The sequence below is a fragment of the Taudactylus pleione genome, unplaced genomic scaffold (genome assembly GCF_031769625.1).
Source record: "Taudactylus pleione unplaced genomic scaffold, aTauple2 ptg000266l, whole genome shotgun sequence".
NCBI classification, from domain to species: domain Eukaryota; kingdom Metazoa; phylum Chordata; class Amphibia; order Anura; family Myobatrachidae; genus Taudactylus; species Taudactylus pleione.
The window spans coordinates 4,230,865-4,257,771 of NW_028284668.1; the positions used below are offsets into that span (position 1 = coordinate 4,230,865).

Below are 26,907 nucleotides of genomic sequence, written 5' to 3' on the forward strand. Positions count from 1 at the left end.
CTGTTCCTCCAGCGGTGTGGAATTGGGAGACCTAATATATGGAATGTATTCCAGCATACCTATATGCTATTTTGTCCTAGTGAGTAGTAACATTTCAGTCCAACCAACAAATTAGGAACAAGTGTATGTATCATTGGTTCTTGTACCATGTATTTTACTATTTATTTTTAAAACCTTTTATATATTTATTTGTAATAAATACCATTTAACTGTGAGATATATTGTTGTGCATTTTGCTACCATTAGCGCTGCTTGTTTTTTCTTTTTGATATCTATCTGTATGTGGAGTTGACTCCTCCCATTTAACAGCAGCTGCTTTTTAGAACAACATCCCTGAACAGCTCCCGAATACAACTTATTGGTAAACTGCTATCGAGATTAAAGTGAAGATGCTTGTGAACAAGGATAGAGACACCTCTGAGAGAAAGTAGAATGGTACATCCATCCTACCCATGGCTTTTTCAAAGCCATTATACGGCTAACAAATAGGCGAGTCTCCTGGAGACAAGCAATATCTACATTCAATTTCTTGACCTGTGACAAACAAAGGCTCTTTTGACTTATCACTAAGGCCACGAACATTCCAGATGAGCAAACGAGGCCTGCAGAATTAACCCCTAATATCATATATTAGCAAATCACATATAGGATACAAGGGATAGAAAAGAGTAGAATAAACAAAAATTTAAACCTTAAAAGTTTTTACCTGTATGCGCCAGTATTACATAGGCTGGAATAAAAATCTCAATATCAGCAAAATAAAAAGAACGACAACATACTGCAGTGGACTAGGCAATAACAATAACAAATATAAACTAATCGACACCCAAATCCCACCCTGCATACCCTACACAACCTAAGGTATAACTTTCCTACACATTAGTAAGAAATAAAAAACTAATCTAAACCACATCAGATGAGAAAAAAGGATTGCTAGCTTCTCCAGTGCCGCAACACTACCACACCACCTAAAGACACCAGCAATAACAAAAAACAAATAGAAACTTTCACAAAAAAGGCAAAGAAACTAAGCTATTACTAGCAAGGCCCACCAAACTTGATCCTAATGGAGTGGCAGCCCCATATGTTTAGATAATAATCAATCTCCCACCCAATTGCCCTCTCACCTAAAGCAGAAAATTGGAAACTATAACATAGCAGAATAAATGCATCCAAACATAGAGTGTCATATAATTAAATAAGTAAGAAAAGTGTGAGAAAAAAAACAACTGAGACGTGAGAAAACAGCAAGAGACTCATGAATTTCCTAGACGGGAACCAGGAAAAAATTAAAATAAGTCCAACATAAGTTATCATTGATAAGGCCGTGGACATCCAGCCAGTCAAGCCTTAGCTTCATTGAAGAAATGAGTAGTGCCATCAGCTACCACACAAAGATGTGATGGGAAAATCATGGAATACTGTAACTGCTGATCAGAAAGCTCGCGTTTAACTGGAAGAAATTGAGAGTGGCTCTTTTGCACCCCCACAGCAAAATCTGGATAGACCGACACAGAGTGTCTGTCCAACTTGAGGGGACTATAGAGTCATTCCAAGCATAGGACAGCATCACAATCCCTGTAGTGAAGCATATAGGCAATAAATGTCCTTGGTGGGGCACCGGGAAGAGGGGGCCCAGCAGGCATGTGATGGGCTCTTTCCACAGATAATTGTGGAAAAGGCATCCCTGCCAAAAAGCTTCACAAGCCACTCTTCAAGGAAGACCTGAGGAGTGGATCTCTCAGCCCATTCCAGAAGGCCCACAAAGTACAAATTATTCCTTTGCAGGTGACCCTCCAGGTCAGAGAGCTTAGAAAGACAAGCAGCCACCTTGGCAGAGAGTGTAAAATGTCAGGGAGAAGCAGTATACGCTTCTGAAAAGAAGAAATGGAGCCCAGCAGCCGGTCCACCAAGAGAGAGGAAAGCAGGATGCCACAGCCAGATAACTCCAGATGAAGAGCAGAGCACTTCACTACTGCAGCCGAGCTGGGATGCAGAGCCGGATTAAGGGAGGCACAGGGGGTAATTTATGCTGGGCCCCCTTTCTCAGATACTCTCCCAATACTTTAAACCGCTGCAGTGTAGCATAGGACTGCACTAGGACTGGCAGCTGTAGAGCAGGAGGGAGGTGGAGTCCCAGCTGGGTGCGGGGCTAAACGGCACTGTACATTCACTGTCTGCTGCTTGGAAGAGAGCAGGGAAGGAGACCTGACTATCTAGCAGCCAGCTAATATGGTAAGATTGACTCAGGGAGGGGGCACTCTATGTATGTACTGTATGTATGTACTGTATGTGACTATATATGTGTATCTTTGTGTAACTACTGTATGTCTGCATGGGTGTGTGACTATGTATGTGTATATGTGTGGCTATGTATGTACAGTATGTGTGCAACTATATACTGTATGTGTATATATGCATCTGTATTGTGTATAGTTCTGTATGTTTGTGACTGTGTTTTTGTGTGTGATTTTATGTATGTGTGATTGTATTATGTGTATTGTGTGACTGTATGTATGTATATATGTGTGTGACTGTATGTGTATAACAGTATGTATGTGTATTAGTGTGACTATGTATGTGTATGTGAGGCTGTATGTCTGCATGCATGTGACTATATATATATATATGTGTGAGACTGTATGTGTATGACTATTATTATTATCATTTATATAGCGCCACAAGTGTTCCGCAGCACCTTACAAAGTACATCATTAAAAAATTGACTAACAGTAAAATACAAATACAATGGAGAACAACGACAGGTATAATATACAGTGCATCTGGAAAGTATTCAGTACGCTTCACTTTTTCCACATTTTGTTATGTTACAGCCTTTTTCCAAAATGGAATAAATTCATTTTTGTCCTCAAATTTCTACACACAAAGGACCTCATTCAGAGTCGGTCATTGCGGCCGCACGGTCGTACGCCACCGATGTTCGCTAAACTGCGCATGCGTAAAATTCACAGAAATTGCTCTCTCCTTCAACTTGGCCAGGTCGTTAGTTTGAGTGACAGGATGACGCATTTGTGGGTGGTAACAGGGGAAGGTGCTTGTGAACGGGGGAGTGGAGATCCGAACGCAGGCGTGCCTGACTATGCAAACGGTGTTTTATGGGAGTGCATAATTAACTAAGTAGTGTCATGGCACATGTGACATGGGAGGTTTTTACACTGACTTTATCGTAGTGCTTAAGAGAGGGTATGGTCAACCTTAAGGTCTATGAACAGCTCTGATGGTTCCCGATGGTCTCGATTAATCCTTATATGCCGGGAGATGACGTGTAATGGGAACGAGAAGGGGGTGTATTTTTAGTCTTACGGCCGCATCCTCCCCTTGCTCGTCCTGCTAACGATCCTATCTTAACGACGCAACTTGCGAGTGCTTCATTTGCATATCTGGCCCCTTTTACCTTACGACCGTGCGGCCGCAACGACCGACTCTGAATGAGGTCCAATATCCCATAATGACAACATGTAAAAAGTTTTTTGAGATTTTTGCAAATTTAATAAAAAAAGAAACACTAAGAAATCACATGTACATAAGTATTCATGGCCTTTGCCATGAAGCTCAAAACTGAGCTTAGGTGCATCCTGTTTCCACTGATCATCCTTGAGATGTTCCTACAGCTTATTCGGAGTCCACCTGTGGTAAATTCAGTTGATTTGGACATGATTTTGAAAGGGATACACCTGTCAATATATGGTCCCACACCTGACAGTGCATGTCAGAGCACAAACCAAGCATGAAGTCCAAGGAATTGTATGTAGACCTCTGAGACAGGATTGTCTCGAGGCACAAATCTGGGGAAGGGAACAGAAAAATATCTGCTACTTTGAAGGTCCCAATGAGCACAGTGGCCTCCATTATCCGTAAATGGAAGAAGTTTGGAACCACCAGGACTCTTCCTAGAGTTGGCCGGCCATCTAAACTGATCGATCGGGGTAGAAGGGCCCTAGTCAGGGAGGTGACCAAGAACCTGATAGTCACTCTGTCAGAGCTACAGCATTCCTCTGTGGAGAGAGAACATTCCAGAAGGACAACTATCTCTGCAGCAATCCACCAATTTGGCCTGTATGGTAGAGTGGCCAGATGGAAGCCACTCATTAGTAAAAAGCACATGGCAGACCACATGGAGTTTGCCAAAATGCACTGAAGGACTCTCAGACCATGATGAGACAAAGATTGAACTCTTTGGCGTGAATGCCAGGCATTATGTTTGGAGGAAACCAGAAACCGCTCATCACCAGGCCAATGCCATCCCTACAGTGAAGCATGGTGGTGGCAGCATCATGCTGTGGGGATGCTTTTCAGCGGCAGGAACTGGGAGACTAGTCAGGATAGAGTGAAAGATGAATGCAGCAATGTACAGAGACATCCTGGATGAAAACCTGCTCCATAGCGCTCTTGACCTCAGACTGGGGTGACGGTACATCCTCCAGCAGCACAACTACCCTAAGCACACAGCTAAGATATCAAAGGAGTGGCTTCAGGACAACTCTGTGAATGTCCTTGAGTGGCCCACCCAGAGCCCAGACTTGAATCCGATTGAACATCTCTGGAAAGATCTGAAAATGGATGGACACTGACGCTTCCCATCCAACCTGATGGAGCTTGAGAGGTGCTGCAAAGAGGAATGGGCAAAACTGCACAAAGATAGGTGTGCCAAGCTTGTGGCATCATATACAAAAATACTTGAGGCTGTAATTGCTGCCAAAGGTGGATCAACAAAGTATTGAGCAAAGGTTGTGAATACTTATGTACATGTGATTTCTTATTTATTTTTTATAAAATTTGCAAAAGTCGCAAAAAAACCTTTTACACATTGTCATTATGGTGTATTGTGTGCAGAATTTTGAGGACAAAAATGAATTTATTCCATTTTGGAATAAGGCTATAACATAACAAAATGTGGAAAAAGAGAAGCATAAGTGAATACTTTCCAGATGCACTGTACATGCTACATTGGTGACCATAATACCCAAACAAATAAGCAACAGAGCATAAGCAACCAAGTATTTGGTGCCCTAGTGGGGAGTAAGAAGTAGATGAAAATAAAGGAGAAGCACAAGAGAGTAGAGGGCTCGCAAGAGCTTACATTCTAAAGGGGAGGTGCAGACAAACAGTCATGACACAGATGGGGTAGACAGGGAGTAGGGAGCATGGAGTAGCGGGTTAGGATGAGAGCTGTAAGGCTTTAATGATGTAGTGGGTCTTGAGAGCCCGTTTGAAGGATTGTAGAGAGGTGGAGAATCTGATGGGGAGAGGGAGAGAGTTCCAATGGTGGGGAGCAGCAAGGGCAAAATCTACAAGGTGGGAGGAAGTAATCAGTTGGCATGAGAGGTGGCGAGCATTTGTTGAACAAAGAGGGTGGGCAGGAGAGTGAATCGAGATGAGGTCGGAGATGTAAGTGGGAGAGGAATGTGTGAGGCTTTGTAAGCGAGTGTGAGAACCGTGAATTGGGTTCTGAAGGGGAAGGGGAGCCAGCGGAGGGCTTGAAGTAGAGGGGAGGCAGATGCATGCAACTCTGCATAGGGGTGAATACCCATTCTTTCTGAAAACACAATATATTATTGTGACTGACTCTGAATTAGCCCCAATGTGTCATGATGAATCAAAGATCTGCAGTGTTGCAGTTTTTGCCTTTCAGATTAATGCAGCACAAGGTGGCTGTTAATGGATGTCACATAATGATACTTTGGATGACAGCTTCCACAGTACTGAGTAAATGGAAAATGCAGTCAATTAGCCACGTTAATTTGTTTTCAGATGTTAACGCAACTAAATACAACTTGACAAGTCTGGCTGCAAACTTTTTGCTATCCATTTAGCTGCACAAATTTAGCCAAATAGTTAACACAGCTTTTTCTTGCAGCCCCTGAGCGGGTTACAAGTTTGGATGAATCCCTATTTTAAGGTAAAAATGCCAGGACTTTGTTCAGAACCCCTGGGACAATCCCTTTAATAATTAATCAGGCACATGGAAGTTTTTAATTAGCTTTATTTGGCTAATAATGACATGTTATTTTTGGGGTGACACTCTGCCAAATGCAAAATAATGGGTTAAATGATGTGGGACAGGTATATTGGGATGTATTGATGGAACATGGGTGTATTTAGGAGATACTGGTTTATTTTAATAATTTTTTAAAAGTGGCTTAAAATTACACAAAAATTAACTTGCATGCATATTTATGCACTACAAATTGATCTATGGCTTTTATGTGCTAAAGAACACTTGCTTTCTATCTTTTTTTACTATACTCTTAAAATATGCAAAAAAACCACAACCCTGCCAATCACACCTTTTAAGAGCCCCGATTACTTTGCTTTTGACCATTAATATACTTCTATACAGACCCAATATTAATTTGCACTTTTTGGAGGTACAGACTGATTTCCTTATTGTTCCCCACACTTCATTATAGAAAATTACTGCTCAACCACATTTAGCAATTGGATTGGGTGGTAAGCAGAAGTCCACTAGGTGAAATTACCGTGCAATTAACTCATCCCACGGTAAGCTAAAATTTGACTGCGGACAATTGAATAAGCCCCAAAGAAATGATGACAACAAAATGCTGAACAATAACACAAATATAAAGTGAAACTAAACAGAATATGAATTTTGTAAAATTCTATTATGAATATGATAAACCAATTATAATTATTCCAAGTAAATAGTGGCCCTGATTCAGAGCCAGACGCTGTGACCAGAGCGCTCGCTCTGAATCAGGGCCCACCTCCATTAAAATGGAGCATCCTCCTGGACGCTCGTATAGCTGTGGGTCACCACCCACAGCATATACGAGCGTGCAAAATGATGGTCACGATGGTCTTGACCATCGCGACCATTGGAACTGCGAGTAAAAGCCTGCAGTTGGGTTTTTCAACCGCAAGGCCAGGAGTGATTTTGGCTCTATCAGAGCCAAAATCACTCCCACTGACATCACTAGTGATGTCAGTGGGGCCGGCTTCAGATGGTAGGCGTTCCCTTGGAAACGCCTCCGTCTGGCAGGCACGCCCCCGGCACGCCCACCAAAGGGGGCGTGCTGTCAGTCACCATCGACAGCACGCCCCCTTTGATGAGACACTCCGAGCGAAGGAAAGTCGTCGGGTCTCGCGCATGCGCACGTTGGAGCTCCCTCCGTTGTGCGCATGCGCAGTGGGGACCATCGACCCACTTGCGAGCAGACAGCCGCTCGCGAGTGGGTCTGAATGAGGGCCAGTATCAGAAGTATAATGTAAGCAATCCATAAATTAATAATAACATGAATGGATTCCAACTGTATATCACAAGTAGAAAATAAAAATATTCTAATATGGGGAACTCATGAGAAGCAACAAATGTGTTCTTAAAATAGAACCTTTATTCATTTATTAATTAAGCAAATTCTTAAATTCTATGTGATGAAATTATGTGTGAATTACTAAGTTTTAAAATTGTCTAGCTGTGGTTCATGGATACAAAATATCCTTCTGATTCCAATATTGTGTGCAGTTATTTGTATCACTTTAACCCTTGTAGCTTGTAAATTGCAACAGTATTTGTTAAGAGTTTTGTAATTGGTGGAGTGAATAAAATGTTCTTTCATACAATGTGTGCTGGCTCAAGTCATTTATTTATATTATTATTTTTCTCTGACTCACATACTGTAATCTTGAAACTTATCTAAATGCAAAATGTGTTTGATCTGATCAGTTATAAATGCCCAGAATGTACTGACAATGGGCCTGATTCTGAAGTGGACCGTGTCTTTTGCCACAATAATGTCTGCGTCTTTATGCTAATGCAGCGTCTGATTTTCAAACATCTGAGACACCCACTTGCAGTGTCTTTGAACAGAGGATTTCCATCACTGTGTGTATTTGGTTGCACCATTGAAACTTGCACCAGCCCTATAGCAGGTGCAGTTTCTCTGCCCAAGTATGACTTCCTGTGTGAGCGGCTGTGTGTCATTGAATGCAGCCGCTTTCAACAACATGTCAGTGTTGGGTTCCTGACCCCATTACCTACCAATGCCGACTAAAATTCTCAGACCGTGCTTCTGATTTTGTGCTGTCTCTCTGTGCACTTTATAGAATAATCAAATATATTAATTTCAAATATTGCTAGGGCTTTTTTATTTATTATTGATTGTGGAATAATTTTCTTAGAATAGAATATTGCATATACTGTAGTACAAATAAGTTATTGGAATTAGAATAATATTTTGTATCCATAAAAAAACAACGCATCTCTTAACAGTAAAACATAGTAATTCAAACACCATTTATGTACATAGGGTTTTATAATTTGCTATTATTAAATAAATGCTATATTTAAGAACACATTTTTGTTCATTCTTATAAGTGTCCCATATTAGAATACTTTTCTTTTCTACTTGTGATATAGCATGCCCCTAGTAATTGAATATTAATAAGCATTAAGCTGTAGTAAGGACACATCTACTTAAATTGGTAGAGTAATTCCTGTATATGCTTTCTTCTCAAACCCTGGATTCCAAACTGTACAAAGAAATAAGGCCAAAATGTTCTCATTACTTATCAAAGATGGAGAAGTCAAATTTCCAACCCAAGCAACGGATCACACGGTCATATGGCTTTCGAGCTGCAAAATTATCCAAGTCATCCTGTGGAAGGATGGTATTAAGTTTAGTTTTGTGATTACTTGCATAGTCTATGTTCTTCTTTAGATAACGATTGTGGGTAACAAGCAACTTTCCAGACTGATCCCGGACTAATGCCAGGTCTAAAAGATCTCCCTCTAAAAGACCATCCAATGACTTCAGCTGGTATGTGTCCAACAGACCATTGTTAATAGCTCTGAAGAAAAAAAGAAATAAATGAGTCAGCCTGTCATTTCAATTCAACCAAATAAAGTACAGTGCAAAACAGCTTAAAAAATATGTACAAAAATTAAATCAAATAAATTTTTGTATAAACAAGTTTTATATTTTTACAATCAGTAGCATAGATTGTGATAGGTAGCCCTTCCTATACAGGTGTGGTATAACAGATCAACAATAAATAGGTCGACAGTCAATAGGTCAACACCAGATGGTCGACAGGCAATTGGTGGAAAAAAGGTTGACAGGTACAAAAGGTCAACTTGCAAATGGTGGCCAGGGTTAAAAGGTTGACAGGTTCAAAAAGACAACACAAAAATAGATTACATGTTTTTTGTGATTTTACCATAATCCTAACCCTCCCCATAGTGCCTAAACCTAACCCTTCCCCTAGTGCCTAACACTAACTATCCCCTCTGGCATCCTAACCTTAATCATCCCCCAAGTACCTAACCTTAAAAATGTTGAAAGAAACATTCACCGACAATTTTTGTTAAACATTGTGTGTCAACCATTTGAACTGGTCAATCTATTTTCTGTCAACCATTTGATGTCGACCTATTAACTGTCAACCAATTCATTGTCAATCCTCCATCCACACACCTCCCATTCACAGATGTTTTCCCAGCCATTCATTTATTCACCTAAGGTCTCCTACATAGTGTGTGGACCAGGAAAGTCGAACCCTGGAACGACCAAGCATATGTATAAAATTGGTAAAGCCCAGGATATTCTCGGCTGTTTCAAAGGCAGAATTCCCACGTCCCAGGATTAGAACACTCTGTCCAGTAAAATTGTGAGGGTCTACAGATATGGTCTCATAGCCTTCTGCATACTCTGCTCCAGGAAACTTCACCATGTTGGGTAAAGACAAGCCACAGGCCACCAGAAGAATACTGAAACAGACAAAAAGGAACAGTAATATTATCAAAAAATTGTTATCCCAAAGCCAAGATGTCTAATAGATTACTGTACCCATTTATAAGTGTTGGAACTTCCAAATCTAAATACATTCTGCATGCTTATAAGTGTAACCCTAAAATCAATAACTAATATCGGTAGGATACCTTATAGTGAATACATAAGTGCAAACAATTTCCAGCCATCAGTTTCACCATTTCTCCCTAGGGCACCAAGGAACCATTGCTTAGCAACAAAAGGCTTGGATCGGTAGACATAACAGGGACAGTAGGGAGAGGTAGTCGAGCAGAGGAGTGCAGAGAGAGGAGTTTTTGTAGAAAAAGCAGTACTTTGCTGTTAAAGGGACTACCTTTTATTGATATTTTTGTTTGCATGATTTTTATTATTTTCATCATGGTATTTACTATAATTCAACAACATCTTCCTAACAAAACTGTACATTTAACCAAATACGAAGTATTTGGTTAAATGTACAGTTTTGTTAGGTACTGTATATCCACAGCCTTGAAAATTATGGATTGTGCCAAGGATGGCTTCAAAATGAACTTTCTTCCTGATTTTTGTCTGACACAGAAATTCAGCTAGGCAGAATTTTAGTTTTTTTGGGGGGAATCAAAGACGTGCAAGTTTTCAAAAGTTGTTCACTTCGCACACTTCGCCTTAAATTCGCACACTTCACATTCATTGAGATAAGTAGAGATTCTTCTACTACTTGCAGCTAGAGTGTGCGAATTTTGTCCAAATGCAAACAGGGAAAATAGCATAAAGTGTGAATACCTTTTTGGACCCCAAACAAGTGACACCTTTGTTATCAGAATCATATACTGTAGAAGACTGTAGGTGGGCATAAGGAAAGTACTGTACGCTTTTAAAAAATGTCAAATGGCTGATTTGTGCAGTTTTTTTTTTAAAAAAAAAAGGTAAAATATTGTAAAAAGCTGTAGAATATTGTTTAATTACAAATTAATTAAACGGAAAAGGCAAAAAAAGTAGAAAAAAAAGATGCTTTTGGGGTAATTTGAGGTGACTTTAAAAAATTATAAAAATGACAAGCAATTATTTTTCATTGAAATAAATACTTTCATTAAATTTGGGGTGTATTATTTAGCTAAAAAGCTTATTGTGTGATAATTTGAGGCCATTTTGTTCACCCCAAACATAACATGTAATTATTACTGGTAGCTTCTTTCTGAATTTTGTTAGTTCTTGATGAGTTTTGTTAGTTTCCTGATGAGCTCTGGTAGCTTGGAGCAAGGCCTTAACAATTGTAAAGAAATAAATGTACCACCGCGCTCTGATGCTTTCAGCGGCTCAATTAGAAATGGCAAGAATAATGAAATAAATACTGAGCGCTATGTGTATGACTAATAGTAATGTGGCACCCTTCCTGAGAGCAACCGCTCCGTCTCCTCCACGTGCGGCGGTTCCGGATGTGGTGATGGTTGGGGAGTCGGAGAGCTGAAGCCTGGCCTTGGCTGTAGCTCTCTTTAGTCTCGTGGCGTCTGGCCGCGATAGGCCGCTGGAGATGACGTCACTCGAGACAAAACGGGCGGCGTGTGCAGCTGACTGTAGATAAATAGTCCAAGGAAAGTCCATGATCTCCACCTGTTACCTCCAACGCGTTTCGTGTGCTTGCGCACTTTATCAAGGCCTTAACAATGTCCTCCATGTTGTCTTTAGGTGTAGGTTGGAAGCGGAATCTGGCTTCTCTAAGCATCTACTGATGCCACCTTCATGGATTCCATAAAACACAGGTTGACAGCCAAACAACAAATTGGTATCAGTCTCTTTAAATTTTCAATGTAAAACTTTTCCTCTTGCTGCAGTTTTCCGTATGTGTGCCCGCATTCTCCACCACTTGTGATATAGTTGGGGTAGGGTGTCCCTCTCCTGGGGTAGATGGACACCTCCTTACACACAGCAGCCAGGAAACAGCACACCAGTCCAGGGTTTTCGTGCAAGCTGGTCAGAACCAGTTTTTATTTGTACAATATAAGTAATAAAGTAAACAAAACATAACAATAAATCCTAGCCTGTCTGGTCACTAACTAGACAGGTAATTCCCTCTCCACAAGTGGCAGGGACTACTGCCTTGCCAAAAACACAGCACTTCCAAATATCAGTGTCTCTGAACAAACCTCAGTGTCTGTTCTCCCCAGGGTATGTGAGACACTGAACCAAAACATAACACAGCTTATAGGAACCACTTGCAGGTGCAACTACTAATCAGCCTGCTCTCAGACTGAAAGGCCCAACACCTGGAATGGCCTGTGGATGGAGCCCTCCCTTTTCTTCTCACATCCACACCCCTAGGACCCATTATCCAGCTTTTACCAAAAGCCAACACTTCTGGTCTGTTTGGCATAACAGACTTTTCCTGGGTTTTTTAAAACACATATGATAGGAATCTGGGACACACATATATGCCATCCCAGACTTCTCCAGTGCTTCTATCACACAGTATATTGCAACTCTGTAATTTTCTTGATCAGATTCTAGCAAGTCTCCCAGTGGCAGCGTGCAGTACACACCTGCACCTATTTGCTCTTGCAATTAGCTCTCTTACCTTGCCTGCTGCTAACTCCAGGTTAACTCATTCTTAAGAGTAGTATGTGATTCACCTGAAAGAATGATTAAACTCCCATTGAACCTATAGGATGTCTCAGTGTCATATATTTGAGCCAGAGAAGACACCACGATACAACATGTGATGCAAGGGCCCGATTAGGAGTCCAAATGGATAGCCGCGCATCATCCATGAACTGGAAGTGACGCAACGCTAATGAGCAATAGTCTCATTTTAGATGACGCATCTTCACCTGCTGTGCACTCGAATTAGAACAAAGAACCCAGGAATGAACTAAGAGTACAGGAAGTTGGGCAGTGATAATGGAGGTGTGGCAGGGAATAGTTGATACTAATGCCCATAGTGTACAGGAAATGGGGACAAGTAATGTCCAATGCAGGAAGTGGGATATTGAAGTAAAGGAAGTGGGGCATTGGAATAGATCATATAAATAGTGAAATGTAAAAAATTTATAAATCCTTATTTATTCGATAAATATCACCTTCCTTAATGGAAGGTAGAAAAGATGTTGTTATGTAAATTTATGGAAAGAAATGAACACTACATGTATATTCTGAAAATAATACAATTATACACAAATGAATTTGTACACAACAGAGTACAAATATATGACTTACATAATAGCACATTACACAAATTAAGACATAATTATACATTATACAAATTGGTACATAAGAATATATTTAACCTAATTAGTACAATTAAAATGAAAAACTACCCCAAAAAAGATACAATATCTATGCCCTCATTAAGTCCCAATCGGGCTAGTGTGCACATGTATATCCAGTAGGATTCTCTCCTGGCTAAGACTAAATCCCTATTATAATGATAAGGGAAATGTTCTAATATTGTACATTTCTACAACTGTGGATTTGAACCATGAGTACAGGTAAAATGCCTTGGTAGACTATGATTAGACATATTATTGCGCAGATGTTCCTGAATTCTGATCTTAATCTGTCTGATCTTACCTACTTAAACATACCACAACCACATGCAATACGATAAATAATGTATGTAGTATTACACGTTACTGTGGATTTTATTGAATATTGTTTTTCCATTATCTAAATAACAAGAAAATGGTTATTTATCCACGTTTCAATGCCATACAGTTGGTACATGGAAAACAACCACTTTTATTTAAGTTTAACCAATTGGTTTTCTTTTCAACTATATTATTTTTCAAATTACTTGGGGCAAGCATGGCTTGGAGGTAAATGGGGATCTAAAATAGGATCCTTTAATAATAACTTACAATGACAATTCAAAATCTTTTCTAATTTACTATTCTCTACGTTGAATTGAGTCACAAAAGGTTTCGTATTGGGAGCAGGTTTCGCATTAGATGGGGTAGTCTCTCTGTTTTTCAGAAAAGCAAGCTCAGTCTTTGTGTCTTGCTTTGGACTTCGCTGCTTCTAGTCTGGTTTCACCATATCCCCTCTCTAAAAAACATCCTTTAATAAAGGAAAATTGTTCGAATTTGTCTATCTTCAAACAATTTTTCCTAATAAGCATAAATTGGGAAAAGGGTACATTCTCCTTCCACAGTTTCAAATTACAGCTATCTACCAGTTTGAATCAGTTTCCTTGAAATAAGTACATGTTTGTATTGTATTAACCAATTTCTAACAAGATGTCTAGATAATCTATAGTCGATTTATTAGTCTCATAGGTGAACTTCAAATTTCTATCATTATTATTCAGTTGTAATAGCAAATTTTCAATACTTTTTGTACACATTTCCAAATAAAAATTAATCTATATACCTTTTATAAAACTTCACATTTGAAAAGATATTGAGGTTATTATAAATTACTTCCTCTTCCCAAAGGCCCATGAATATATTGGCATAAGCCAGGCAAATTTGGTGCCCATCGCATTGCCTTTTAGTTGGATAAAATAATTATCCCCAAATTTAAAAAAAATATGTTTTAGTATAAAATTGATATCATCAATCATAGACTTCTTCTCTTACATATTCAAATTAGGGTCCTGATCTAACTTCTGTTTAATGGCTGAGACTCCTTTTTCATGTGGAATTGAGGAATATAATGCTTGAGCATCGACTGTTATTCAACATAAATTCTCATTCCATTAAAATCTTTCCAGTGCTCTCAAGATATCTGTGGAATCCTTCAAATAAGATGCCAATGTTTCAACATACAGTAGGGTTGCAACTTCAAATCTATAAAATGTATAAGATTAGAAGCAAGGGACTCCACACCGGAGATGATAGCCCCCCCCCTTAGGAAGTCCCTACTCTTATGTATCTTGGAGATATGGTAAAATGTTGCAATTTTGGGGTGTTGGACATATAGATAATTAAACACATCTTGATTTATAACTCCATCAACTTTAGCCTTTTGGAGTAAAGCAAATAATTCAACCTGGAAATCAGATGTACGGTCTTTAGATAATTTACAATTTCTTTCCTCATCGCCCAAAATTTTCTTAGCTTCAGCAATGTAGTTGGGCCTATCTTGTAAGACCACACCTCTCCATTTGTCGGCATTTTTTATAATGCTTGTCTGATCTTGAGACAAACCTTTTAATGCTTTCATTTCCCGTGTGGTTAGATTATCCCCTTTATTGTTTTTATTGAGTTTAACTTTCTAAAATCTTCCCCTGGATTCCACAGGATAATATTTTGATGGTAAGAATACTATAGATTTCTTAATTGGTTGATAATCAAGTTTAGGAATGGTGTTTTTCAAAAAGTGACGTTGCAGTGTAAGATTACGAGTAAACTTGTTTAGGTCAACAAATAGATTACATTTATCTACAGTACATGTTGACTAGGGGCAAAGTTAAGGCACTTATTCAGTAATTGGGTCTGTGGGGAAGATAATATTTTTGATGAGAGGTTAAAGATCCCCTCTCCCTTGGATTTTGTATGTTCCAATTGGGCCCTCTTTTTGTCGAGTTTTCCACTTCCTCTTCTGCCTCGTCTCGATACTGTCCGATTTGTTTTTTGTACCCCGTCAGGGAATCTAGTCTTTGATGTAAAATTTTTCTTTTCTAGGGCATATTGGAACAATGACATTCTCTCCCTAAAAAATTATATCTAATTGGGGGACATTTAGAAGGAGATCTGAAAACATAAAATCTATTCTTCAGGAATTTCTTTACTTAATTGGGAATCGGTAGAGTCTTTACATCTCATATTTGACCATCTAGTATCTCTAGTAAATTTTATGGTTTTTGACAAGTTCTTATTGCTATTAACATACTGATCAGAAGAGTTTCTTTGATTACTATTAGCCCAATTTCTGACTTTATTTAACTCGTAATCCATTTTCTCACGATAAAACTTCTTTTGTTTTCTACTAATTATTTCATTTTCGAACCAGTCTAATTCTTTTTGTAGAATCTTAACTTCTTCACTAAATTCCTCTGAATTACGGTGAGGAACAGTTTTAACCTCAAACTCTTCCAACTTATTGTCTAAGGCAACTAGTTACTTTTTATTTCAGCTATTATGAGTGCAATTAGATTTAGAGAACACTCCTAATATCGTATTCCATTTTTTAACAAATTCATAATTATTCGGACTAAAAGTGGGATTTGTTTTGTAAACGGAGACTCTTGGAACTCTTTTGACCTCGATATATTTTTCCAGTCTACCAAAGTCTAATTTCTTTCTTTGCTAACTTTTCCATGGTAGCTAAAAAACTGAATACATCTAAAACACCTAATGAACCTGAAAATATTGTTTGACATTTTTGAGATCTCTTCTACAAACAAAAGCATAATGCACAAGCAGAAAATCGGGAACTAGCAAACAACAAGATACAAAAATCACAAACCCTTAATGCGCTAATACTAATACAGATTATTGTACAAAATTAAATAAAGATAATTCAGCTGCTCCTCTTGTATGAGTCTCGCCAGAAAATGGATCTAGAAATTTGAATATAAAAAGAAGACAAGAAGGCGCTAATAGTGTATTATGTAATAAGCAATTGGATTTCAAAATAAATAATGTGCTTACATTTGATAGAAATAATTACGCTCATCTCAATTCCAACCGATTGTGTGATGAATCAGGACACGAACGTCATAAGATTTCCAATTTTGGAATATAGTCCAGCACATAAACAAAACATATATATGTATATATATATATATATGTATATATATATATATATATACACAGTATATATATATATATATATATATATTCACACACACATTTATATGAACACATATACACTGTATGTATATATATATATATATATATATATATATATATATATATATATATATATATATAGAAAGAGAGAGATCTATATATATATTTAAATATACTGTATACTGTACTGTATTTGCGACTTTGTACATAAAATTGCGACCAAGTTCAGTACTGTACATGATCTTTTCCTGTTGGATTGCAATTTTTTTTTCAATGTCGGCCTATTTTATTTTACTTTTTATTTACCATGTCAGCGGCAATGGTAGGGAGATGGAAATATTTTGGTGCAGACCCTCCAACATTACCCGTTCCATTAGGTACAAAATGCTCTGCTCCATGACATCCTTATAAATTATTATTGCCATCACCTGTGCTGAACTAATTAAAGGTGTTTCACCACAGATGATGGCAATCATAAATTAAGATTTAACTCCAGAAGCAGAGTATTTTGTACCTGATGGAATGGGTCATGTTTGAGCCAATACTGTATGTTTCCTTAAAAAGTAGCAAATATTTTCCGATATAAAAAGTATTAGTTACAATATGGATATCCCATAGTAGGATTTTTTTTTCACAAAATGTCAGCGGCAACGCCAGGTGGCAAGGTGCGTTGGACAGCCCCGTAAGTACTGTACTGAACAGTACTGTATAGCGCTTTCTGCTACTGTACTTCTTGTTACGACTGTCTATTATTGACACTAAGAAAATAGCCCTAGTACGGTATACTGTCTCATCTGAAATTGGGGAATCAATTAAAATGATTTATTTTAACACGGGAAAGATTTTCACTGCTACCTTGTTTCATGTTTTTTTTCTACAGGATCTCCACTACCACCCCACCTGGAGAAGGAGGAGGAGTAAGAGGCTGCAGCCAGCCCCCCTCTCCAATTTCATATTTCTAGGTCATTTGGACTCTTAGAAATTTGATATGTTACACTGGGGAAAGATACATTTCAGCCTTTTTCACCCCCTAAAAGAGTTGAATTTCAAAATATCCTGGCTTAGTGGCTGCTTAAATCATGTTAGGAATATACTGTACTTCCAGAATTTTATTTTTCTAGTTCACAGGGTTTGGGCCTGGCATTGATGGGTCAGTCAGAACATTTCAAAAGGGGGATAAAACATTCAGCCCTTTTCACCCCCTTAGGATTCAAATTTCCAAATAGCCTTGCTTAGTGGCTGCTTATGTCATGGAAGGAATACAGTATACAGTACTCCCATAATTTTATGTTTCTAGGTCATGGAGTTTGGGAAGGGCATTGATGAGACAGTCAGGACATTTGTTTTTATATACAGTATACAGCTTGAGGGTTTGAGGAAAGTGATAGGGGATGGGGGAGATGCATCTCATGCATTTTAGATGGCAAGACACCTAATTTCTATTGTTTTTATAATTCTTTTGTCTCATCTTTTATTGCACTGTATCTCTACATGATGAAGCCTATTGGCTCTCTATTTTTAATGTCTTTGTTATGTTATGTATCATACGTATTATTATATCATTGCTTGTAATTGATTTGTCCTATATACATGCACCAATGTTCACTACAATGTGTGTATCTGTGACGCTTGATAGTTCAATAAAACTTGTCTAAAAAAAATAATAAAACAGACACATTTAGAATTGGAGTGGAAAGCAAAGCACACCCATGTTTTTTTTAACAGAAAGGATTCTGCTGCCTAATAAATTGGTTTCCAATAAACAATAATACAATGGGAGGCCTAGGCAGATTGTGTGACCCAGCCTTTCCGAAGAATACAAAAGCATGACTGCAAAAGAGTTAAAAAAAACCCCCAAACGTTAATTGTTCAGGCCCCAAATGTTATAAGACAGAACCTTCAACCTGTCAGAGGTAGGGGCAAATAATTGGAAAGTTGGGATAGGGGCTTGTGAAGTTAGGAAACATTATCAACTAAAAAGAATACTATAATGAAATCAGTTTATTTCCTATTTGGAAAAAAAAATGCTTTCATGTTATCATTCTTTTTAGTTGATAACCTTCCCTAACTTCACCCCCCCCCCCATCCCCATTATCAAATTGTATAACTAGAAGAGGAATCTAGTTGTTTCTATACCAAATAGAAGTTGCAATTTAAATAAATGGGAAGAAATGGTCATTACACCACTCCCTCATCTGTAACAGTGGGGAAAATCTCCCACAGGTGTTCCGTCAATCCAGCTACAGAAGCTAAAAATGCAAGTGCAACATAAATAATAATAAAAATAAAAACACATAAAACACAGAAACATACCCTGCACCCCCACCGCACATAAAAACACTGAAATAAGTATGCCTAGTCCCTAATCAAAAACAAATTTCTAAAGCTGTGTACACACTGACAGATATATTAGCTAATCAATTTATCGGCCAATATATCTGGTGCCTGTCAGCCAGTGTGTACCAGCGGTATGTCTAATCAACGTTGTTCACAGACATATCACGTCGGCTGTGCTGCACAAAAGATCAGAAATATCTGTCCATCGGGCAGTGTGTACGGGCAGACTGCCGACCACCTGTACACATGCAGCGGAGGCTGCGGAAAGAGGGGGACAGGACACGCTCCCAGCCAGCAGCAGATGATGGTCGTTTAGTGTGTATGAACGAACATCATCTGCAGATATATTGCAGATCACTAAATCTTCAGACATACAGTGCATACGGAAAGAGTTCACTACGCTTCTCTTTTTCCACATTTTATGTTATAGCCTTATTCCAAAATTGAATAAATTAATTTTTGTCCTCAAAATTCTACACACAATACCCCATAATGACAACGTGTAAAAAGTTTTTTTGCAATTTTTGCAAATATAATAAAAAATAAATAAGAAATCACATGTACATAAGTATTCACAACCTTTGCTCAATACTTTGTTGATCCACCTTTGGCAGCAATTACAGCCTCAAGTATTTTTGTATATGATGCCACAAGCTTGGCACACCTATCTTTGTGCAGTTTTGCCCATTCCTCTTTGCAGCACCTCTCAAGCTCCATCAGGTTGGATGGGAAGCGTCAGTGTCCATCCATTTTCAGATCTTTCCAGAGATGTTCAATCGGATTCAAGTCTGGGCTCTGGCTGGGCCACTCAAGGACATTCACAGAGTTGTCCTGAAGCCACTCCTTTGATATCTTAGCTGTGTGCTTAGGGTCGTTGTCCTGCTGAAGGATGAAATGTCACCCCAGTCTGAGGTCAAGAGCGCTATGGAGCAGGTTTTCATCCAGGATGTTTCTGTACATTGCTGCATTCATCTTTCACTCTATACTGACTAGTCTTCCAGTTCCTGCTGCTGAAAAGCACCCCCACAGCATGATGCTGCCACCACCATGCTTCACTGTAGGGATGGCATTGGCCTGGTGATGAGCGGTTTCAGGTTTCCTCCAAACATAACGCCTGGCATTCACGCCAAAGAGTTCAATCTTTGTCTCATCATGGTCTGAGAGTCCTTCAGTGCATTTTGGCAAACTCCAGGTGGTCTGCCATGTGCTTTTTTACTAATGAGTGGCTTCCATCTGGACACTCTACTATACAGGCCTAATTGGTGGATTGCTGCAGAGATAGTTGTCCTTCTGGAAGGTTCTCCTCTCCCCACAGAGGAATACTGTAGCTCTGACAGAGTGACTATCAGGTTCTTGGTCACCTCCCTGACTAGGGCCCTTCTACCCCGATTGCTCAGTTTTGATGGCCGGCCAACTCTGGTGGTTCCAAACTTCTTCCATTTACGGATAATGGAGGCCACTGTGCTCATTGGGACCTTCAAAGTAGCAGATATTTTTCTGTTCCCTTCCCCAGATTTGTGCCTCGAGACAATCCTGTCTCAGAGGTCTACATACAATTCCTTGGACTTCATGCTTGGTTTGTGCTCTGACATGCACTGTCAGGTGTGGGACCATATATTGACAGGTGTATCCCTTTCAAAATCATGTCCAAATCAACTGAATTTACCACAGGTGGACTCCGAATAAGCTGTAGGAACATCTCAAGGATGATCAGTGGAAACAGGATGCACCTAAGCTCAGTTTTGAGCTTCATGGCAAAGGCCGTGAATACTTATGTACATGTGATTTCTTAGTGTTTCTTTTTTTATTAAATTTGTAAAAATCTCAAAATACTTTTTACATGTTGTCATTATGGGATATTGGACCTCATTCAGAGTCGGTCGAAGCGGCCGCACGGTCATACGGGAAAAGGGGCCAGATATGCAAATGATTCCCTCGCAAGTTGCGTCCCTAAGTTCGGATCGGTAGCTGGCCGATCAAGGGGAGGAAGCGGCCGGAATTCAAAAATATACACCCCCTTCTTTTACGCATTGCACGTCATCTCCGGGCATATAAGGATTAATCGAGACCATCAGAACTGGTCGTAGACCTTAAGGTTGATCATACCCTCTCTTAAGCTCTACGATCATGTCAGTGTAAAAACCTCCCATGTGCCATGACGCTACTTTGTTAATTATGCACTCCCATAAACCGTATGCACTCCCATAAAATGCAGTTCGCATAATTAGGCACGCCTGCGTCCGGATCTCCACTCCCCCGTTTTCAAGCACCTTCCCCTGTTACCACCCACAAACACCTCAATCTGTCACTCAAACTACCGACCTGGCTGTGTTCAAGGAGAGAGAAATTTCTTATTGTAGCGGCTAGTTTGCGCACGTCCATTGCGAACTTTATGCATGCGCAGTATAGCGAACATCGGTGGCGTACGACCGTGCAGCCACTTCGACCGACTCTGAATGAGGTCCATTGTGTGTAGAATTTTGAGGACAAAAATGAATTTATTCCATTTGGGAATAAGGCTGTAACATAACAAAATGTGGAAAAAGTGAAGCGTACTGAATACTTTCTGGATGCACTGTATTTGTGCAGTGTGTACCCACATTAACCTATGGTAAATTACTCAATACTGTAAACATAACAAAAGGCGGGGGCAACTGCACCCAGGGCAAAATGACACGGTTGGTTGGCATGACCCGGATTTATCAAGAGCAAAAGGTAAATGGAGAAACTCCAAATGATAACAAAAAAACATCCTGACCATACAAATAAGCAGAACACAGGATAATCAAACAGCAGAATGCAGTGAAGGATAATGTACTGTACTCTAAAAGTATTGGTATTCCTGTGTACTGTCAGGGGTTTTTTTTTTGTGGACCCGGGGTGGATACAGGAGGGGACACAGAATCAGAACTGTAGAAAAACTTGGGTTGTTTAATGAATGGAATGGTAGACATGAAATAAGAAAGTCCAAGGCAAAAGTGGAGATGGTTCAGTGTCAAATAATAAGTCCAGTAGCAAACAATAAAATCCAGAATGAAGGTAACAGGAGTGGAGCGATAATGTTTAGGTATGTCCAGAGGGAAACAAACTGTAGACAGGGGTCGATGCGGTAAGAAGGTAGTCTGGCTGGTGAGTGGGATTACAACAGCAGTGGGAGGAGGAGTTGCTGGTAGGTGCTGGGAATCCTGAGGCTACCTGAAACTGGCAGGGAGCTAGGCAGAACCGAAGTCAGCAGCATAGAGGAGCTCAGAGTGTGACCAGACTCGGCTGATACACGTTGCACTGGCAAAGTAAGGATGCTGTGAACTCCCTTAAATCCCCAACAGCAGAGTATGATTGGCCAAACAGAACAGCTGACCTTTAGTGGATTGGTTCCCTAGGTCACATGACCCAATGCAAGATGGTGGCACCCACAGAACTGCAGCTTGGGAACACTTTACAACACTCCAATGCTGGCACGGCCTACCAACAAGGAACCACCAGATGCACCCTGTGCCAGTCTCCATACTCCAGCACTGCCACTGGATGGCCCACGCCAGAGTGCCCTAATGGACAAAGGCCGCAGACTTAATGGTAAGGAACCCCTGGTTTGTGACAGTACCCCTCTCCTTTCGGGTGGCCTCAGGATACCTTCTGGGCTTGTCGGGATGGTCCCAGTGAAAACTGCGCACAAGAGCAGGAGCATGGACGTCATCTGCTCGGATCCAGCAGCGCTCCTCTGGACCATAACCCTTCCAATCCAGAAGTTACTGCAAATGTCTGTGCTGGAAGCGAGAGTCCAGGACCCGGCTGACCTCAAACTCAACTACCTTTTCAATATGGACCCTAGGAGGAGTAGGCAGGACCTTTAGGAATCCGTTGAGGATGAGAGGATTGAGGAGAGAGATATGGAAGGTATTAGGAACTCGGAGATAGGAGGGAAGCTGCAGTCTGTAGGCCATGGGGTTGATCACCTCAATAATGGCAAAGGGTCTGATGAAGTGAGGTGCGAATTTCATAGAGGGAACACAAAGGCGATGGTTACGGGTAGAGAGCCAGACCTGGTCACTGACTGCCATTCTGGGAACCACCCTGCACTTCTTGTCAGCTCCTTTCTTATACATGGAAGAAGCTTTCAGCAGGGCAGCATGGACCTGAGACCAAATGGATGCAAAATCCTGTATGGTGGAATTAACGGCTGGTACATCATAGACAGGCAGACTTTGGAATTCAGGAATCCTTGGGTGACAACCAAAAACAACAAAGAAAGGAGACTGACCGGAGGACGAATGGTATGAGGAATTGTGAGCAAACTCGGCCCACGGAAGGCACTCTGACCAGTTATCTTGTGATGATGACATAAATATGCGGAGGAATGTTTCAAGGTCCTGGTTCACCCTCTCAGTGGAACCATTGCTCTGAGGATGATAGGCCGTAGGAAAGTTCATCTTGTCTTGCACTGTGGAACATAAAGCTCTCCAGAACTTTGCTACGAACTGTACCCCACGGTCAGGCAATATCTCCGTTGGGAGCTCATGCAAACGGAAGATGTGGAGAATGAAAAGACAAGTCAGCTCCGGAGCCGAAGGCAACTTTTTGGGTGTTATATAATGGAAAGGGGGCCCTAGATTGCACACCCTGAAAATATATATAATGGGAGGTGCTACCTGTGGAGACTATTGTTGCAAACATACAAAAAAGAAATACAGATGCACAACTCCAACATACTCATTGCATATAATACATTTTGTAATAGAATTTTGCAAATAATAAAAGAGGTTTTGGCATAATCATGGCCATGGTTATGGGCCTACCCACCGCGCCCAGGTAACCTCTGAGGGTAGGTCCCTAACATACTGGGGTTGAAATCCAGAGTGCAGGATACCCCCAAACCAGCCCAGCTGAGCCACCCCAGGGCATCACTCCAATAAAGAAAGGTGAAGTGTAAAAAAGTGTAAGATAGATAAGAGCAGCTGCTGCTGCTGCATGTAGGGAGGTGAAAAATAAAGATGTGAAAATAATACCTATATGTTAAACAAACAATGGAAGTGCTAAAAGTGCAAGAAAGGAAAAATGTGTTTATAATGCGTTGCCCCGAAGCAGCCCAACTAAAGCAATCCAGGGGACCCATGCCCCAAAAGTCAACCCTTAGCTGCACTACAGTATAAACATTTTTAGGACTTACCTAGATTGTGCCTATCTCTCACAGGTCGAATCTTGGGTAGGCAAGACCTCTGACACTCCTCACTCCAGGACATTACTTGCATGGTATTCCAATTGATCCTTGGGTTATGTTTGTGAAGCCAAGGAAAGTCAAGTATAACATCATGAGATTCTTTGGGTATAATCAGAAAGCGGATTTTCTCAGAGTGTAAGGCTCCAATGCGAACCAATAGAGGTAGAGACTTCCTGGTCACAATTCCATTAGAAATGGGTCCCCCATTGATGGAGGTCAAAGTTATGGGAAGACTTAAATTCTCACAGGGTACCTGAAGTTGATCAGCCATCTGGGAGGTCAGGAAATTTTCTGCGGCACCAGAATCCAGAAGAGCTGACACAAAAACGGGACCATGTTTAAAGTCTATGGCTAAGGATAGCTCAGTCTTTTTCTTTTTTTAGGGGATGGAAGTATAACTCCTAACTGGGTGTCCCCAGAGTTAGTTAGGAGCTGGAGTTTTCCAGGCTGCGGGTACAAGAAGCCACAAGATGTCCTGCTTCTCCACAATACAAGCAGAGATTTTCTCTGCAATGCCTCAGGCGTTCTTGTCTGGAGAGACTGGTTTCGTTGACCTGCATAAGCTTTTCATCGGTAGGTGCAGGAGGGATAGGAGCGGATGGGGTAGCCGGGTAAGACCTAGGACGGTCAGATTTGAGCTTCTCAGCTTGATGTTCCTTAAAACGAAGATCCACTTTGTTATACAGGGAGATAAGATCATTTAACTTGTTAGGGCGGTCTTGAGTGGTAAGGTCATCTTTAATACTATCATAAAGTCCATAACAGAATGCTGATGTTAGGGCCTCCTCATTCCACATTAGCTCGGATGCTAATGTTTGAAATTGAATGATGCACTGGCTGACAGAACGAGTGCCTTGATTCAAGCGCATAATAGCAGATGCTGCAGAAGTAGTTCTCCCTGGTTCATCAAATGTCCTCCTAAAAGAGGTCAGAAACACTGAATAGTTATGCAGAATGGGGTCAGAGCATTCCCTGAGTGGGGAAACCCAGTCCAAGGCTGGGCCAAATATAAAAGACACAATATATGCCACTTTAGTTTTAGAGGTAGGGAAGTTGGAGAGCTGTAGGTTGAAATGTACATCACGCTGATTTAGAAATCCATGGTATAGCTTGGTGTTCCCGTTGAATCTACTTGGGGTAGGTAGATGTAGATGAGGAACTGCTCAAGCTGAAATCTCCGGTGTGGGTACAGATTTAACCGCAGGGGATCTAGTGGAGGTCAGTGAGGCCTGCAGGGTATCTTGCCAGTGGGCTACTTCCTGTAGGAACTGGGCCATTTGTTGCTGTAATGTCTTCCTGTTACCCTGTCGGGTAGCTATGTCCTGAAGCAGAACTGTTCTGGACTCCTGTCCATTTGCCAAATCCATTAGAGCCAGTGCAAACTGTCAGGGGTTGGTTTTTTTGTGGATCTGAGGTGGATACAGGAGGGAGCACAATCAGAAATGTAGAAAACTTGGGTTGTTTAATGAATGGAATAGTAGACATGAAAAAACCAAGTCCAAGGCAAAAGTGGAGATGGGTCAGAGTCAAATATTAAGTCCAGCAGCAAATAATAAAATCCAGAATGAAGGTAACAGGAATGGAGCGATAATGTTTAGGTATGTCCAGAGGGAAACAAACTGTAGACAGGGGTTGATGCGGTAAGAAGGTAGTCTGGCTGGTGAGTGGGATTATAACAGCAGCTGGAGAAGGAGCAGCTGGTAGGTGCTGGGAATCCTGAGGCTACCTGAAACTGGCAGGGAGCAGAGAAGGGACAGGAGATAGTGGATGATACTTTGAGAATTATTAATTTAACAGATAAGAACCTCACTGATGATCAAATCTCCCTACTAAGCAAATGACTTTCTTTCTCACCTCAATATCATCTAAATAGATTTGAGTGTGAGAAAGATTTGCAATTATTTACACGCACACTACTTATGAAACATTTTTTCTTAATCAAGAATGTGAGGATTCACGAGTAAATAATACAGACACTACCACAATATCTCTTGATGATGGAGACCAAGAGGCTCTGGACATAATGAGAGAGTTGGAATTAGGGATGGAAGATCATGACCCCCCTATTTAATTACCACACAAGCCATCTAAAATAAAGAAAAAATCCACTTTTTTTCTGGATTTTAAGATCTCACCACCAGCGAAGGTATTTTATGATATGGTCTCAAAAGACCTAGATAATTTGTTTCATCAAGGAAGAAGGAAAAGTTTCAATTCGGATAATTTGACAAAAGGTGAAAAACTGGCTTTACAACAGATTAAAACTTGGCATGATGTTGTAATCAAGCCATCAGACAAGGGGGGCAACATTGTCCTATGGTCAAGGTCTATGTATGTTGAAGAACTTCGGACACAACTAAATGATCGGAAGTGTTATAAACCTTTATTATTTAACCCTACTAACAACTTTGTGTTATTATATAACAAAATGATCACTAAAGCATACAAGGATGGTATTATAAAGAAACAAGACTATGATTTCCTTAGAGTGGAAAAGCCCAAAGTAGCCACATTGTACTTACTACTGAAAGTACACAAAGATGAGGCAACCCCACCTGGAATACCTATTGTCTCCATTGTAGGGAGTTTGTCTGAAAAAGCAAGCATCTTTGTGGATCAACTATCTACTTTGTGGATCATGATTTATCAACTAGAATGCCCATGTGGCAAGATATATGTGGGTAAGACAATCAGACCCATGAAGAGGAGAATACTGGAGCATATAACTAGTAAACAGAACGCCAAGAAAGATGTAGCAAGATTTAAGACCTTAACATCTGTAGCCAGTCATTTTCTACATCTCTGGATTGTTCGTGGGGGCGTGCTGCCCAAAGGGGATAAACAGGTGCAGTCCACAGTT

At 40.2% G+C, this 26,907-nt stretch overlaps 1 protein-coding gene across 1 annotated transcript in view; it reads right to left on the minus strand.

The window, feature by feature from the left end:
- Positions 1-26,907, minus strand: part of FOXRED2 (FAD dependent oxidoreductase domain containing 2) — a 423,284-nt gene that overhangs the window by 233,595 nt on the left and 162,782 nt on the right. Inside the window, exons 3-4 of the mRNA XM_088481219.1 lie at positions 9,497-9,748; positions 8,548-8,829 (exon numbers count right to left, since the gene is read on the minus strand). Coding sequence (XP_088337345.1) covers positions 8,548-8,829; positions 9,497-9,748 — 534 coding nt within the window. The remainder of the gene's footprint in view (positions 1-8,547; positions 8,830-9,496; positions 9,749-26,907) is intronic.